At 37.7% G+C, this 18,587-nt stretch overlaps 1 protein-coding gene across 1 annotated transcript in view; it reads right to left on the bottom strand.

Moving 5' to 3' along the window:
• LOC107825442 (uncharacterized) overlaps nt 1-16,853 on the bottom strand; it is a 33,110-nt gene extending 16,257 nt beyond the window's left edge. The window contains 11 exon segments of the mRNA XM_075231858.1: nt 7,878-7,996; nt 8,114-8,177; nt 9,304-9,479; nt 10,648-10,757; nt 10,849-11,002; nt 11,082-11,270; nt 12,810-12,880; nt 13,029-13,178; nt 15,188-15,294; nt 15,296-15,311; nt 16,376-16,853. Of these exon segments, the coding sequence (XP_075087959.1) occupies nt 7,878-7,996; nt 8,114-8,177; nt 9,304-9,479; nt 10,648-10,757; nt 10,849-11,002; nt 11,082-11,270; nt 12,810-12,880; nt 13,029-13,178; nt 15,188-15,294; nt 15,296-15,311; nt 16,376-16,715 (1,496 nt within the window). The 5' untranslated portion in view covers nt 16,716-16,853.
• Between the last annotated feature and the right edge of the window lie 1,734 nt (nt 16,854-18,587).

The following is an 18,587-nucleotide window of genomic DNA, read 5'->3' as shown; positions in this document are numbered from 1 at the left end:
CTTTGCAGGAAGTGATCCTGAGTTCAAAAGTTAATTTGGAGCTAAATTGATCAATTTAGAGCTTTGAAGTCTGAGTAAAAGCCCAATACATTAAGTCGGGATCGTGTTCGGAGGTCGTGTACAAAGTCCGGATGTTAAAAGAGGACGAAATAAGTTCACTCTGAGAAAATTACACTGCCACGCCGCAAGGCGCGGCGCAACAGTGTAAAATGCTGCCTGATGCGAAAAGTTGAGGTTGCTGATAAAATACACTAACGCGCCGCATTCCTAGTTCGCGCAAGAAAGGTTTTTTTAGTCTGAGCCCAACCCTACTTGGTATAAATACATGTAAAAACGCTATTTTGAGGAGGTTGGACATACTTTTGACATATTTTAGACCTAAGGAGGCAGAGACACAATAGAAGCAAGGCGGGGAATTCTTCTACGAGTTTTTCCTTCCTCTTCCTATTTTCATTGTTGGTTATGACTTTTAGTATTGTAGTTTTACATACTATTATGAATAGCTAATTTGTTATCTAGGGTTTTGATGGAATCTTTTGTAGGATAAATTCTTGTTATATTTTTATATAATTGAGTCGTAGTATAATCTCATTTTTGTTCAACTACATTCTTGTTGTAGTTAATTGATAGGATCCTCAATTAGTTGTGCCTATTTAGTATGCATAACTCGGGAGAGAGTGCATATTTAGGTAGTTGTTGAACAACAACACTCCTAGAGTATATGAGGGATCAATAACTGAGGGTTTAAAGGCGGGATTAGGGATAACGAAGCCTTGGGTGCGATCTGAAGTGAGCTGTATTAAAAGCCAGCTAGCGTAGCTCGGGAGAGTGCGTCTAGTAAATTGTCGTGATTACTCGGGAGAGATTTACGGTAATAAAAGTGCTCATGATCGGTAGAGAATACTTAGGCGAAATTATAGAAGACATAGCGGGAAGGATTCCGATAATTGGGGAAATATAACTCTAGACCTCCTTAATCTTGTCTCTAACCCTTAGTATCTTTAGTTGTTAATTTACTATTTTAATTTGTTAGTTAATTAGTTAAACACAAAAATCTAAATATCTATAAGTTAGGAATTGTTCAAGTTTGTCTTCTTGGTGATAGTGAACATATGTAGCTAAACCTTAGTTCTCTGTGGGATTCGACTCCGGACTTGTAAACCGGATTATATTTGCAACAACCGCTTAGTCCTTTTTATAAGGCATAGTTGGGCGTGATCATGCACAAACCTTTATCGCATTTCCTGCAGAGAAGATAATCAATCTGAGTCTTGCCTATTGAATTCTGGAAAGTGACCAGGTGTTCTTCCCTCTTCGAAAAACTCGAGTTAGCTATAACCAAATCAAAAGCTCTAGCAAAATCCAACAGTGAATTCCCTCCCTCATTCCTATCCCCAAAACCGAACCCGCCATGCACATCATCATAACCTCTAGCACTAGCCCCAATATGGCCATTGAAATCTTCGCCAATGAACAGTTTCTCTATGTGCGGAATACTACGCACCATCTCGTCCAAATCCTCCCAGAATTGCTTTTTGACCTCTTGGTCCAAACCTACCTGAGGAGCGTATGCACTAATCACGTTTACAGTAAACCCACCAACTACCAGCTTGATACTCATCAACCTATCATTTACCCTCCTAACCTCGACCACGAGCTCCCTGAGGTCCCTGTCAACTAAAATACCTACCCCATTCTTACCCCCAGTGCTTCCTGAGTACTATAGTTTAAACCCTCCTACATCTCGCGCCCTAGTACCCTTCCATCTAGTCTCTTGAACACACGCTATGTTGATTTTCCTCTTCTGAAGAATCTTACCTAACTCTATAGACTTCCCCGTCAACGTCCCAACGTTCCAAGACCTAACTCTCAGCCTAGAGGCTTTCTTACCCCCCTTCCCACCCCTGGACCCCACCCCAGCCCCATCCGAGGACATGACCTCACTCTCACATCGTTCACTACCGCCACTATAAGCAAAAGGTATTAGGTAAACACTACCACTAAGAACAAGTAGCGGGAACAAAGGACTACAAGCTACGAACCCGAGAGCTAAAAACAACTCAAAGGCACTACTACGAGAACAGTAACACGAGCAGGCACTAGAACAATGAAGCTACCACGTCTAAGAAACTACACCTATGCAAACACAGAATTAAAATGGATAGATGAAACCTTAAGCTTAAAACACTAATAGATAAGATAGAAAAAGCAATCAATGAAAAAATAAAATAAAGTAACGGGAACTATAATCTCAACTAAAGGTCAGACAAACAGGTGAGAAATAAAACAAGAATAAAATACAATACAAGAAAATAGGTGTAGAAATACAATACAATAGCTAAAGGGGCTATAATCTACAACTAAAGGTCACAACGAAAATATGCAATAAAGATCCAAAATAAAAGATTCAAAAGAAAGATGTTAACAGGTAGATAACAGTATAAACAAGTAGGCAAAGCTATCATTAATGCAATTAATTTGACAATACTAGGGCAAATACTAATTAAAGATTCAAGAACAAACTATTAGAATATCAAAACAATAGAGGAACAATAGAACCTGGATAGCAAACGAACAAGGGGAAGCAATAATGGCGGCTTTAGAGAGAACTCGAATTGAAATCTTCCCAATTGATGTTTTGACCGAGGAATCAAGAATGAAATGTTGATCGTCCCGAAATCAGCAACCGTACGTAATCGGATTGATTCAACAAAAAATGAGACTGAAACCCGATGTATTGAAGACGATCGAAGAATTCCCGGCGACGATCACCAAGACTTTACGCGGCAGAGTTTGCACTTAAAGTTCACCGGAGTTTGAACTGAAGTTCAAAGATTGTAACAAGAAAGCAGATCTTTTCAACAATTGTGTTCTTGCAAAGATAATATCTCGATACGAGAAGTAAATTAGGGTTCCGACGAAGCACGAAACTCGTATATAGAAATTGAATTCTTGAAATTTGTAAAAAAAATTACACAATCCTAATTAACCAAGGAGAAAACAAGAATAAAAGAAAGGGAAAATGATGCAAATTGTGAGGATGAAGGAGAAATCGGGAAATGAGAGTACAGTAGTGAAGGGAATATTCCGGTGGCAATTGAAGCGGTTGACGACGGCGGAGAGTTGTACACAGAGAGAAAAAATAAAGATGAATATCTAGTTATACTCAAGGTGTTCAAATAATGGTTGAAAAATTTTAAAAGTATTTTTCCTATTCTTGGTATTTACATCGTTGTATTACACCCTCAAATCAAAATTGTTGGTGCACATAAACTTATTGAAACGATTTACATGACTTAGAAATTGAAGCAACACAAAAATCATCTCTTGCTACTTGTTTGCTCAGCGTTCAACCAAATACTAAAGTTGAAGATAAGGTAAATTGTATTAAACAAAAGGAGAGAACTCCCGTATACAGGAAGTATACCAAAAAGTAAAAAGAATTTACATCAGAACATGATTCTCTACAAAAGACACTTAATCTTCTATACAAGTAGGGGCTATATGAGTGCACCAAAAAGCGATCAAAGATAAAAGACTACTCTTAAGATGTGAAAAAGAAGACTCAATCTCCTCAAAAGCTCTCCTATTTCTCTCCCTCCAAACTATCCACATGAGAGCTAACGGGGCGAACTTCCACGCCTTTTGCTTTCTTCTTCTACGAAAACCAACCCAGCTATATAGCACTTCCTTTACAATGCTTGTCATCACCCATTGAACACCAAAAAGGTTCAGGATCGCCCATATAGCAGTATCAATAAATCTTGGTGCTCCGCAATCTCCCAATCTTGCATGTTCCTTCTAAATGAGAGGTCTCATACTACCCCCTACATGCTCCTTACGAATCTGTTGAGGCATCATTTCCTTCTAGTTTGAAACTCTGAAGACGTGGGGGAAGGAGACCCTCAGAGTATCCTCTCCACACCACCTATGATTCCAAAAGCTGATTCTCCTTCCATCTCTCACCCTGTAAGAGATGTTGCCACTGAAGGATTCTCAATTCTTCATGATGCTCCTCCACATGTCACACCCGAAAGGTGTTGTGGTTGCCTTGGTCCTCCAACACCCTCCCGTGAAATCGTATTTTTCTACTATGACCTCCCTCCATAGAGCATGCTCTTCTACCCCGAATATCCACAGCCATTTCCCCAACAAAGCTCTATTGAATACCCTAAGATCTTTTACTCCAAGTTCACCCCACTTCTTTGGGGAAATGACTGTCTGCCAATTCACTAGATGATACTTTCTAGTTCCATCCGTTGCATCCCATAGAAAATTCCTTTAAAGCCGCTCCAGTTTTTTTGTGATGCTCACAGGTGCTTGCAACAGGGACAAGTAATAGGTGGGCATACTCCATAAAGTGTTTTTAATGAGCACTTCCTTTCCGCTTTTTGACAAGTACCGTTTCTGCTAGCCTGCTAATCTTTTTTCAACCCTTTCGATCACTGGATTTCAAACCGTAGTATCCTTATGCGTAGCGCCCAATGGGAGACCCAGGTAAGTGGTAAGTAGTGGGAAGGGAGCCCACCTTACATCTGAGAACATAAGACAAAGCATCAATGTTAGCAACCTCACCCACCGGGAAAATCTCACACTTGCCGAGGTTGATTTTGAGACCTGATACTATCTGAAACCACTGCAGGACCTGCTTCAGGTAGGTCAATTGATCCATATCGGCATCACAGAAAACCAAGGTGTCATCCGCAAAAAGCAAATGAGAGACTCTTCAGGCACTGGGCACCTCGATCGAAGCTGAGAATCCTCTCAAGAAACCTCCGCCCGCCGCTCGATCCATAATTTTACTCAAAGCATCCATCACTAGAATGAATAGCATGGGGGATAGGGGGGTCTCCTTACCTGAGCACGGGCTACCGTTTTATTCAGAGATTAGATTAAAGCGAGAGAAGAAACTTTGCCTTTTCAGAAATAATTCAAGAAGATGACAATATCTATAATATAATACTATTTACCGGAGACGGCAGGGGCGCAGAAGAACAAATGTTACCAATTCAAAGCGAAAAACCACGAAAAGTTATTGAAAAATTACGTAAATCGTTCAAAAGAAATATGTAATTTTATTTTTTACAAGTATTGAAATACAAATAAATACTTGTAACTGGTATTAGAAATATAATGTCACACTGCATTAAATAAAATAAAAGACACTTCATAGCCTTGAATTTTTTCCATCCCTTAAAGTTTATGTGTATTTAAATATAGCAATTTTTTATATTTTAGTTTAAAAATACCCCTAATTACCCTTACAGTCCCCTTAAGTATCCCCCCCCCCCCCCCCACCTCCCACCTCCCTCCTCCGCATGACTGGTAGTGGTAGCGGTATGGTACCCCCAAAAAATCCCCTTACCATGTACCCTTAATTCCCCTTAGCCTCAGTCCCCTTAAGGAACCCCCTTCCCCCGGTACCGCCCCCTTACCCAATCCCTTTAAGTACATAGAACCCTCTTCGGGAGATGAACCAGGACTTGATAGCCTTCCATTATAAACTTCAAAAGTATTTTGCTTTGAAAAACTCCTTCAGTTATCGGCCACCCTTTACTCCTCAATAACATACTCCAAAATTTTTAACTTGAATACAAGTTTCTTTGACAAATCATTAATCTGTTAGAGAATATTGATTGTCGTGTCACCTAAAAACCTGGCATGTTAGCACTAACTTAATTATCCCAAACACTTTGTGTAATATGTACATCACAGATGCATTTGGGGCTAAACTTCTGTAGCTAAATTGTAGTTTCAATGACACAAAGCCAATCATAAGGAAGCACAGGTGTTGGAACTTGGAACACTTCTTGAAGGTCAATGTTAACTTGTATTTTTTATGCAATTATTTAACATACTATCTTCAACATCAGGGTAACCATATATACAAGCAAAATTTCTCCACCATATTGACATTTAGACTAATTTTCTTAAATATTATTAATTATTAAGTATTAAACATTGATTATAGCACTTTGACATATAAATTAGTTATTAAACACCATAATAAACTTGGAGGAAACTAGTTATCCTATAGGATATTACTATTGTGAAGATACAGTCGAAAGCAATACCAAACCCTGACTCTACCTTGTGATAACTATTAAGACTCTTTGAGCACGAGTTGAATTCTTTCAATATAAGAACAGTCTCAGCCCAAAGTACGAAGATTAGAGAAAATAATGACTCTAATGCAGGTCACTGGTCTAGATTAATCTATTAAAACTAGCGAATACAAAAAAAAAACATGAAATCCAGTTCCCAGATTATGAAGCATTAAGCTAAGGTGTCACTTGATTCAAGTATTTTCTATGCAAGGATTATCATAAAGGGATAGTTATAGGGCAGCCTGGTGCACAAAGCATCCCGCGTTCACGCAGGGTCCGAGGAAGGGTCGCACCCCAAGGGAGTGTGATGTAGGCAGTCTGCCTTGATGCAAGCATCAGTAGCTGATTCCACGGCTCGAACCCGTGACATATCGGTCCCACGGAGACAACTTGACAATTGCTCCCAGACTCCAATAAAGGGAGAGTTATACCATAATAACGAAAGAATTGTTATTCAGTGAATAATAATGTAGGGATTATTATACGATGAATAATAGTACAAGAATAGTCATGTAGGGATTGCCTACTTTAACAGCATTTTGTATTTACATAATATTATTTTTGTTCACATTTTACATCCCCTGGAACAATATATAGATGTTTGCATAAGTTATATTAGGACTAATAATTTAATACCAAAAAGAAAAGGTTGCATTAGCTATTGCAGAGTTGTATACCGAAAATCAAATGTATTAATAGTTATGTAGTGATTATATATAAAATGTAGCGTTTTATGTTGCAAAGCGAATGTTGTATTAGTTATACGTAAAATTATGTCGAGTTTATATTTCCTTATGAAGCCAACTATATGGCTATAGCGGCATTCTTTCTTCCTGGTTTAGGTTTGCTCACTTGCATGTCTTATGAATGTGAAATAGTCTATAACCATAATCTAATGAGTCAAGTCAAATACTGAATACTACTCCCTCTGTTTCAAATTAGATAACACACTTTACTTATTAGTCTGTTCCAAAAAGAATGACATATATCTACACTGGAAATAATTTAACTTTAAACTCTTCATTTTACCCTTTTTACCCTTAATGAGAAGCTTTTATAACCACACAAATGTCATGGCCCCACAAAGCTTTTACCCCTTAAGCTTTTAAGACCACAAGTTTCAAAAAATAAAAAATTCTTAAACTCCGTGCCGAGTCAAACTACCTCGTCTAAATTGAAACGGAGGGAGTACTAGATATTTGGCTGAACGGTGTTCAACTGCAACTCAACCAGAAACCAATTCCATAAATTAAGTTTCTCAATTTTTATCTTTTTTGAAAGCACTTAAGCAGAAACCAGTTCTGTCTAATGTAACTAAAAGCATGATAGTGCAGCTCTTTTCACCCTTTTTCTTTTGTGGGACTCGTAGCAGGGCTTCTAATCTGGGATTTAGCTCCTCTTGTTGCAGCTCAGTGTCTCATTTCCACAATGTTTACTTAAGTAGAGGTGAACAAGGAGACTCCCTGTACCACCTGCCCACCCACCCAAAAAGAAATGAAAAAATATGAGCAGAACACTTTCCTTCCGAGAACAACATACTAAAGAAGAGGTTGGTCTTTCCTAATTAGTAAAAGTATAGTAGACAAAAGATAGTACTACAAGGACTCACAAATTCACATTTCAGTTTGGTATTTCACTCTAAACTAGCCCAAATTTTATGGTCAAATTACTAACAAGCCTAACAAATTGATATTATATAGATGTTCGCATATATTGGATCCACTGCATTGTCCAAGAATTCAAGTTCACTGAGATATGACTTTGACATACCTAAACTGACAAGAAGCTAAGCTGTAAGTCAGCCCAGCTACATGTTCAGCTAATTCAGCTTCGTCAACACAATGTCTTGAATGCACCTTAACGAAATTAATTGTTAACTTGGACAGAACCTGCCCAAAAAGAAAAGGAGGAACTCAACACCCAAGGAATACCACCAGAATTTCAAGCTTACATGAATCAGACAATTAAAAATTTCCAGTAATTACTAGAACAAGTGTTGCAACAACCTCCTCTATAGGTGGCCGTTTCCAACCAATATGATTGGCAGGGTCCTTGTATTGACCTTGTTCCCTATCATCAATAGCAGTAACAATTATCAGTCATTAAACAAGTATCCCAGTTTGTCACAGATGATTATGGATGATAGATATGAAATTCCTTCATAGTAGCTCTTAAGCATACAACAACAAACCCAGTGTAACCCCACAAGTGGGGTTTGGAGAGGGTAGTGTGTACGCAGCCTTACCCCTACCTTGAGAAGGTAGAGAGGTTGTTTCCGGTAGACCCTCGGCTCAAGAAATAGTAGCTCTTGAACATGATAAGTTGAAATGCATGATGGCAGATGATCAAAATTTCACTAAAAGCATTAGCATATGAAAAGGTTACACTACAGTTCAAATGACTACTTCATCTCAGCACTTTCAAACTGAATCAAAGCTTTAGATGCTCGTTGAATTAGGTGAATTACGTGTGCCTCTCTAAAAGCTTCAGCTATTAGAGAGGAAAAAGACACGTTTATTTACTTACATTAGGTCCGCACACTCACCCTCACATGCGAGCTTGAATCTTTTCTTGAACCAGACACATGAAAATTCTATTTGATAATGGGTGATACTCGAAACCAAGACCTTTGTCTGCTGCAATACCATGTTGAGTTGTGTGACCACCTCTCTAAAAATTAAAATTGGACACATTAATTTGCTTATATGAGGTCTGCGACGAAATTATTCGAACCATGGATCGTACCATTGTGGTACCTTTTGCAGGAATACATTTGGTAGTACCTTTAACCACTGCCTCAATGTGCATCAAATGGAGCATGTTCAAGAAACATTAATCTAGCAAGCATGCCTTCTCTAAGTCATCCAAAATGATTGGTTGCATGCATCAGGTGAACTATGAGACATCTCCAAAGATGTTGATGCACATTTTTATGTAGGAGTTTATTGCACGTTCAGCTATATTTCAGGTATTATTTTAGTTCAGACACTTAAGATACAAATATAAAGAACTTGCGGCAAAAAGAAAAGCAGATTTTTCAACGTTTGTGCAGGGCTTTATCTCTCTGTCTCGTCTCTTCTCTTCTCTTTGTTAGCAAATTGTTTGCCTCTTAGAACACAAGTCTGAACCAAGGAAAACTAACAAGCTTAGAATTGAAAAAGAGTTGGAATAAAGGACAAAAACAAGTATTGTCAACCTTTTGTTGATGTATGCCATAAGCTTGTTTGTGAGGTAACAGACTGTATGAAGAGGATAAAGGCGCTGAACACGGGAAATATGACTCATCAATGATTCGCTATTCACGAGGTCGCAAAACTCCTCGGCCTCACATATGATTAATATATATGGAACTTTGATAACTTCTGATGAAATCTGCGCAGAGTAAGAGTCTAATGACATCAAAAAATTGCAAAGGCTAGAATTAGATAGAAACAATGCAAAAACTTTGAAACTGTAGCAGCAGAAGCATACAATTGCCATCATACACGACAGATGGAAAGCTCAAAAGAATGAAATAAGAGACTAGCAAGACAAACTAAGCTCTTTCTAACCCCAATGGACATCCGACGTTATTCTTGGGATGTAAGTGTTACTCTCTTCGTTTAGATTCAAAAAAGTTGGGGGGGTGAAGAAATGAGTATAGTGGGCCGAAACACACAAATGTGAATGTGATGAAACATTAAACAAAGGGGAATTTGTGGGAGGGAGAGCATCTGCAGCAACTCTTAAGGAGAAACAGAAGAAAGAAAAAGGAGAATTGGGAGAAAACTGTAGGCTGGCCAGCAAATTGGTGCCACCAAAACCCTCCAGCCGCATTAATTCCACAAGCTGTAATAGGATATCAACACCCATTTGGACTTGAGCCACAGCCACAAAGCTTCAAAATAACAAGGTATTTCATCTTATTTGACATACACACACACAAATGCACACACATCTCTATAGGGGTTTGAGTTAAATTGTAATGTTGGACACAAACATACATGCGCATATATATAAAAGGTTTGGTTAAATTGCAACCAAGAGGTTGTGAGTTTGAGTCTCCCCAAGAGCAAGGTGGGAAGTTCTTGGAGGGAAGGATGCCGGGGGTCTATTTGGAAACAGCCTCTCTACCCCAGAGTAGGGGTAAGGTCTGCGTACACGCTACCCTCCCCAGACCCCACTAAGTGGGATTATACTGGGTTGTTGTTGTTGTTGTTGTTGGTTAAATTGCAATATTAAAACTTGGGTATTATGAGATTTGAGTTGAATTGATGGAGTTTGGTCTCTACAGGAGTGTGTAACCTTAAACATGAAATTTTATTACCAGATAAGGAAAAAGAAATTTGCTTTTGCAAAGATAATCATCATTCAAATGGATATCACATAATTATGTACATATTTGAGCACCAAATACAGTCAGTTGTGAAACTATTATTATTCTACTAAAGCTAAATGTGTACAAAAGTTAAATATTTGACACGTTAAAAAGCAATTATAAAAAGGTGCTTCGAGATGACAGGCTAACTGAAATCTGCCAAGATTCTGAAGAATAAATTACCTTTGATATTTCCTCCGGAACACTTATTGACCACACAATAGACTTTTCAATTGGATTTGATGAAACTCGGAAGGAAAGACCTTTTTCCGCAAGCCTTGATAGCAAATGACCTGACTTGACAACATAACCATGTAAGACAGTTGTAATGCATAATAATGGACAAAGGAGAAAGGGAGAAACAAACAGAAAAACAAAATCTACCTCCGATCGAGCCTAGTTCCACAACTTTGGTGTCAATGTGAGCTACAATAGACTTATGGGCAAACTTTCCCTTTTCCCACTTTTCCTTTTCCTTTTCTCGCTTTTTTATCTCTGCAGCTTCAGCCTTCTGGGCCGCCTTTTGCAATTTCTCTCGCTATATAATGAACACTAGATTATATGCCATAACTAATTAACCTCGTCTAAATAAATAGGTTTTTGTTGGGAAGACTTACCTCTTTCTGCTGCTTCTTTTCTTCATTTAGGCGAAGACGTTCCTCCTTTGACATCCTCGTTTTCCCTGTCACTCCATCTACACTGCTTGTGTTACTTTTCTTGCCTTTGCCGTTGCCTTTACCTCTCGGTCTTGAGATGTCATCGTTTAACTCCAAAATATCACTTTCGTCGTCAGGATGACCATGGTCCTGAAAGCAAACTAGACCGTCAAAATTTACGTAGAGACCAGGCCTTTCGAGAATTTAAAAGAAATTCTAGATAAAAATACAAACATATGTTAAGAACGATGCTTTTGAGCGCATCCTTCAAGCATATCTCTGGATTGAATTATGATCTCAAGATGCGTTCTCCATTTGGCAGAATATGCACCCTATAGTCCTGGATATGAATTTGCTCTTCAGGGTGCATAGATCTCTAATATTAGATTGAAACTCTTCTGTTCTTCTGATCACTTTTAAAAAAAGAAAAGAAACCCTCAGAAGTAACTTTTGAACCTTTTGGATATTTGCAGTATACAGGTAGCTGTATTTAAATGAAATGAGTGGTTCACGAACAAAACTAACTCTCCTAAGTGAAGCTTAACTAGGGGGAAAAAAACCTGTTCATGAAGGACTTCTTCCATATTTTATTCTCTGGAAAAAATAGCACTTAGGCTTTCTGTTTTCCACCTCAGGTCCTCCATGCTCAACAGCCCTAAACCTCCCCCTCATTTTCTTCCTCAATCTCTCCCTCTCACCTCTTTCTCGCAGTTACTCTGTTTCCCTCTCAGTCAGCGCCGTTTTACTGGTGCAGCAAAATTATTGTACTCCAAGGCTTTAGGTATTGCGTCCCTTCGACGTGTCCAATGTAAGAAAGCTTTACCTATTCTCTCTCTCTCGCTCGCTCCCCCACCCCCTCCCTCCCTCCCTCTCTCTCTCCCTCTCTCTTTCTCTCTCCAGTTCAATCTAACCTTCTCGTTGCTGATGTTGTCAACCGACTACTCTTTCCTTCCACAGACTCTTTTCATTTTTGAAATCCCATTTTATTCAATTAAAACTTTATTTTAGTCCGACAAAATGAGATTTGACAGCACAATAAAAAGTAAATTTGACTGAAATTTGGAGGAACTTCGCATTAGAGTTAAAACAGTAAAATCTGTTCTTAATTAAGAATGAGCCCAAACTTTAACTTGAGAAACGATAGAAAAGCAGTTTACGCTCTGGCAATAAGCAAATAGAGCTGAAATTGAATATCCACAACTATGTCTCGCTCCCTTATTCATGTTCCAATTTACAGGCAGTATATGGTTCCCACACACACACACACCCAAAATATTCCTAGGCCTGAAGCAAATTATGGGGTATCTTTATTAGCTTATAAAGTTGAACAAATGTCCAATCAACTTAATTTCCAGTGATATATTTAGTAGTTAGAGTACCAGAAGCCCTTTAAAGTTAATCGAGCATGTGCTTTTCTTTTTATTCTCTTCTTCCTTCGTGCTACCCACGCAAAAATCTTACAATCTTCTTTGAATGATGCACGTTCCAAGGAATGGTCCAACCATAATTCAATCTCCCATTGAAAGCTGGCCTTTCATTTTGAGGGGCACACATGGACAAAATGCGGGGAGCTGCAGAAGGGGGATGTTTTTATTCATATTAAGAAGAACAAGGGAATGAAAAATTATTGCTATGCAGAAAAAGCAAATACTGAAAGAAAAACAATAAACTTTAACCAGGGAAACACACCAGAGAAGGACCAGCTTCAATCAAATATCGATGAGAAACATCAACTGCCGTTCGCATAAAATTGTCATTACCTGTTCGTCAGTTTTTCGTCTCAGTTGTATACCATGAATGTTAATTCCAGCATGGAAAAATTACTTCTTTATTTTCTTATTGAAGTGACGATAAGATGCAAAGACATCTGTTGTCACTTAGCCAGCAGATTAGAAAACAGTAGCTTACCATTTGTGGACTTAAAAGGTCTGGAGCTCAATTCTGTCTCCTTTACAATTGCCTTAGTGGAACAAACTTTCTCCTCCTCATTCCAGGAAACAAGCTTGCCACTATCCTCAGATTCATTATCAGACTCCAAACAAATTAGTCCATCAATACCTGAAGAAAAGCTTACATCTCAGAAGAGCCGCACATTCAAGTCAAAGAACTGCATAAGAAAAAACCTTTCATAAAGGCAAATCTATAAAATATATCTTTTCAAACAAAATCTACCAAAATAGTGGTGCAAGCCCTTCTGAGTTATATCAGTCCACCTGTGCAAGGAAAGGTATGGACAAAACCCTGAGGCATAAGAGAATCCTCTGAGGATTGACATTTCTTTTGTTAAGTGTTACTCCCAGAAAATAGGATACCCAATTAGACCAGCAAATGAGAAGAATTCTACAAGTATATGAGAGCTAGGTTGTCGTTTTCCTAACTGTTTCATATAAACTTAATCCATATGCCAATGTGCCCATTTTAGTAAAAACTAAATATGTATTAAGACCAAAATATCCCCTTAATCGTCCTGTTCTTGCACTGGAGGAAAATACATATGAGGTATACACCTGACTAGCTCAAACCATTATGCCTGACCTCGACTCAAGGCACACGCAGAATCTGCCTTGGTGCACAATAACTGAATAGCAACACAACTCATAGGAGCAGTCATTGTGATGCAGCACGAAGAGCAAACCGAACTTCCACTCGTCCATTTATGAAGAAGAATTACAGAAGTCTGCTACTATTAGTTAACATGATATGTGTCCAAAGGAAACAGGTAAACACACTGGGCAAAGAGGTTTGACTCTTTAAGGACAGATTGTGACTGGAATGTGGCACATTTAATTTAAGTCACATTCTGGTGGCAGACCAGAGATACTGTAAATGCATTTCATGTTCTTTTTTTAATATAAGGTAAGTAATTTTATTAATCAATGGGATAAAAACTCCCGTATACAAGAGGTATACCAAAAAGTAGAGGATCTGCAACAAAGCATGACTCTCTATGAAAGATACTCGATCATCTATACAAATTGGAATCTCAAGGATGCACCAAAAAGCAATCAAAGAAAAAAAGCTATTCCTCAAATGTACAAGATCATTTTCATTCCCCTCGAATGCTTTCCTATTTCTTTCCTTCCATATAACCCACATGAGAGCTAGCGGAGCAACCTTCCAAGCCCTATGTCTTTTGATCCTACTTCTGACAGCCTTCTGAGCAACACATTTCTGACAGTACCTGGAATTACCCACTGTGTACCAAAGCAGTTCAGGACCATCCTCCAGAGACCCAAGGCCACCTTGCAATGTATCAGAAGGCGATCAACTACTTCGCCCGAGCATTTGCACCATTTCATGTTCTTTATACAGTTAACTAGTAAAGTTGGAGAAGCAATGTTCCAGAAGGGCCAGGAAATGCTCATTTATATAATAATATGAAAGCTTAAGCCCCAACTTGCCCTTGTAGGCTCCTACTGCCTAGAAGGAAAAGCAACTATAATGCCCATGATACATCAACTAACGCCTAATGGTCAAGCTTCTGGATCGAACGATGATGACAAAACCATCACTATAAAATAATGGAGTAACAGTTATCATCAAATAAAGAATATAAATCAGGAAACTGAGGATGACTGATGTTATAACGTTAACTAATGACAGAAGGACCAAATGATTTAACTGGGATACTAACATAAATTAACTGTTACGTATTACACCTTCTCCAAATTATCATGGAGTATAATTCATTTCCTATGCATTTTAGAGTTTTTGCACAGTTGACCTGCACACAAATCTCTCGTAAAGAACTATATATGAACTCTCCCAATTTTTTTCCCTGACCTTTTCCATATTTCTCTGCATAATACAGCTCCTTTGCTGTAGCTCTTCTGTCGCTTGTAATTTTTGCTATTTCTCAATTTAAATTGCTGGGATTTAGACCATCTCTGACTTTTGCTATGGGAATTAATTATCTTCTTCATAGAAGAAAAGATTTGGTGTCAGATGTTTGCCTCTTGGACACTAATCTAAAACCCAAGAAAAGAAGTCCCTTCATAGTGGTAAATCAGATGTGACAATACTCGGCATTCAATAATAACTTTGAATTAGGCCAATTGAAAGCTTACCGCCATCGTTTTGGTGGTCTAAATTTGACGAAGAGCGATTCTGTGAAACAGTAATAGCTTTAGTACATCTGACTATTGGGACACTATATTTTAAAAGCTCCGACGCATGGGGTCAAATCAAAACCTGCAGGAGAGACTATTTTCATCAACACTTGTTTCCCTTCTTCCTTTTTTTCTTTTTTGAAAAAAGGAAGTCTACTATTGAATGCATAAATTCCCAAGCTTCGGATAAATAAGACTCAAAGACACAAATTGCAACAGAAATCTCAGTGATAGAGAAAATCTACAACCAAGCCTTCAGCAATCATTCCGAACCACCCAAAATAAACAAAGGAATGTAGAAGTTGGCATGTAGGTTAACAGAGTACAGCAACAACAACAACAAAAAAAAAAACAGTGTAATCCCACAAGTGGGGTCTGGAGAGGTAGATAGTACGCAGACCTTACCCCTACAGTGCATGTAGAGAGAGGTTAACAGAGTACAGCATTAGCAGAAATTCAGAATACTTTTCAAGATAACAACCTAAGTCTCCAAAGAGCCATATACAAGAATTAATTAAATTCAGTGACAAGTGTCCGGTATCCTAGAATTTCACATTAATTAATAACCACAAAAGACCCAAAAACCAATAATTTGTCTAATAAGGGATTCACGGTCAACTAAACTTCAAGTGAAATACGGTTCATAATTATAACCAATTCAAAATGGTTTCATAGTGATCACTCAATATGCAAAAGTGCATAACGTATTCAGGGGTGGTGCTACCCTTGTCCAAGGTGAGTCAATTTAGACCCTTTCCTGTGAAATTTAGACTGTGTAGATAGGTAATTCTCTTATATATATATACACACACACACTACACGTTGAATCCCCTTGCTTTCTTGGTGTGTTTACTTCTTTATATTTTTTGAAATTGAACACATCACAAAAAGAACACAAATTAAACTAAATATCACATGGAATATTACCAAATCCAAAATTGCAGATATTCACATTGTTTTCTAAATAATCACTTAGAGACCAAAAACAAATAAAAGCTTATTTTCAAACCAAAGTGTCCAACATTGTGGTATTTCAGGATAATTGCTTCAATAACAGCTTAAATATCCAATAATTCATAATTCAAGCAACTCAAATTCAAATGAAAAACCGTCAAAAAGTAAAAGAAAAGGAAATATCGAACTCACCGAAAGACTTAGGGTTCAAAATTGAAGAGGAACCAAATGAGCATTTAACAAATGAGACATCGGGTTTGGAAAAATCAGATAATGGGGTATCAGCGACAAATGAAGGAGTGGACTTTGAGGGTTCAAATCGTGTCGGATCATCGTCATCGTCGATGATGAGGACTGGGGGCTTCAATTTAGTATTCGACTCCTCAATTTTTTGCTTCTTCTTGGACGGAATTGCCAGTGGCGTCGATAGATCAACGGTGTCGTTTTGGTTGACGGAGAAATAATCGGCGCTGTTGACAGCGTCGTCGTCGTCGTCGTCGGACAGAATGTCCACGGCGATCGGCTGAGACATTTTGAGAAGTTAAAGATGCTTCTTTTTCGAAAGCGTCGTTCAGTATTAGGGCGGGAAAGGGAAGGGAAATCGTATAAGAGAAGGCAAATGGATGTGTTTATGGATGAATTATTCTAATTTTATTTCCAGATAGAAAATATTTTTTTTTTCCTGAAACGACGAAATAAATATTATAATTAAGTAGTTGCATTATATATACATGGTGCCTCCGTTGTGGCAAAACACTTGAGTCACGAGTCTTGCTTAATCATATTACAAAAACTATTAGCAGGCGTTTGGACATAGATTTAGTTGAAACTTGAAAAATTAATTTTTGAAGTAGTTTTGAAAAATAATTTTGGAAGTTGAAACTATATTTGGACATGCATTTTATTTGAAAAAATTTAAAATTTTGTGAGTGGGAGAACAAGTTTCACCCAAAATCTACCCTAAACTAGATTTTGGGAACTTGAAAAATAATTTCAGAAATTTTTTAAAAATAGATCATTAATCTATGAACAAACAATGTTTTCAAAAAAGATTTGAAAGAACGTTGCCAAAATGTATGGCCAAACGGGGCCTTAGTGTTCACAAGCTCGGCTAGATTGTTTAGAATATTGGAAGATACTAGCTTAGTAATAGTTGTCCCAGCTTTATCTTCCTAGAGCAGCTTCCAACAAACATTTGGTAGGTGGAGCATTATTGATAGGGGGTATTGCTTGGTTGTTTTGACCCTTCTTTTGCCAAAAAGTGCGCGAGTCTATTCCCTTCACATAAATTGTGTCTGATCATTGGGTTCTCCAGCTACTTCAGTAGCAATCTGCACTCATTAACAAGGTTAGAGTAGTGAGAACAGTTATTATAGGAAAGTAATTGTGGTATTTCAGTAGCATCAGTTTCAATTTCTAAGTTATTAAAATTGTTATTTTTTTCTAGAAGAAGACCATTTTTTAGCGCAATGAGTTCCATGTATATAGGGGTGTAGCCATAAGCGGGCCATTTATAGCCCAAGATCCAATTACTGGATTTATCCCTAAATATTCCAGCGATTCCTCCTTTGTTATAGCAGCTTGTGAAATAGGACCGTTCAAAACCGAACCGAAACTGTTAACCGAATCTAATCGATGGCTTATTGGTTTAATGGTATCGGATTATCGGGGTAATGGATGGGGAACAGATTGAGATTTTATAACTAACGGCTTAATGGTTTGGGGGCGGATTACTCGATTTTCTTATCGGGTAAACCGTTAATCCGTTAAGAATTTTTATATTTACACTTTTACCCCTATGTATATAAAGTACTATTAAAACCCTAAATGGCTAAATCCCTAATTTATATTTCTTAATTCTCAATTGATTACTGAACTAATGTGTTTTTCTGGTTTTACAAATTCAGTTAATATATATATATATGATAGTGCGTAGTCTTGGTATTGATGAAATGGGATGTATGTGTAATTGAGAGTGCCCATAATGTGCATGTGTTATGCATTCTATTAAAAGATTAATTAATTTAAAAATATTGAGAAAAATAGAGAAAAGAAATAAAAGATGTGCATCCCTGAAACATCCAAAACATAAAGAAACTAAACAAGGAATGGACAAAATTGATACAACGCTTTCACAAAGGATCTGAGACAAGTACAAAAGCAATTAATAGAAAGCAGATGTGCTAAAAAATAAATTACACCAGCAATTACTTACTCCATAACCAAAGTGAAAATGACCATTCCGTATTGTATGTTATGAAATTTGACACCTCAAAAGAGAACATGCATGAGCAGCATCAAATAACTTCTTCAAATTTAATTAGTTGCTCTCATAAAGTTACTATCTCCACCGTAGTTTAAAGTATCTTATGTTTGTCGTCTCTTTATTTAATAATCCCTTTGA

This window comes from Nicotiana tabacum, chromosome 1, assembly GCF_000715075.1.
Source record: "Nicotiana tabacum cultivar K326 chromosome 1, ASM71507v2, whole genome shotgun sequence".
In the NCBI taxonomy this organism is placed as follows: domain Eukaryota; kingdom Viridiplantae; phylum Streptophyta; class Magnoliopsida; order Solanales; family Solanaceae; genus Nicotiana; species Nicotiana tabacum.
Note: the sequence above shows the minus strand (reverse complement) of the source record. Positions and strands in the feature narration are given on the sequence as shown.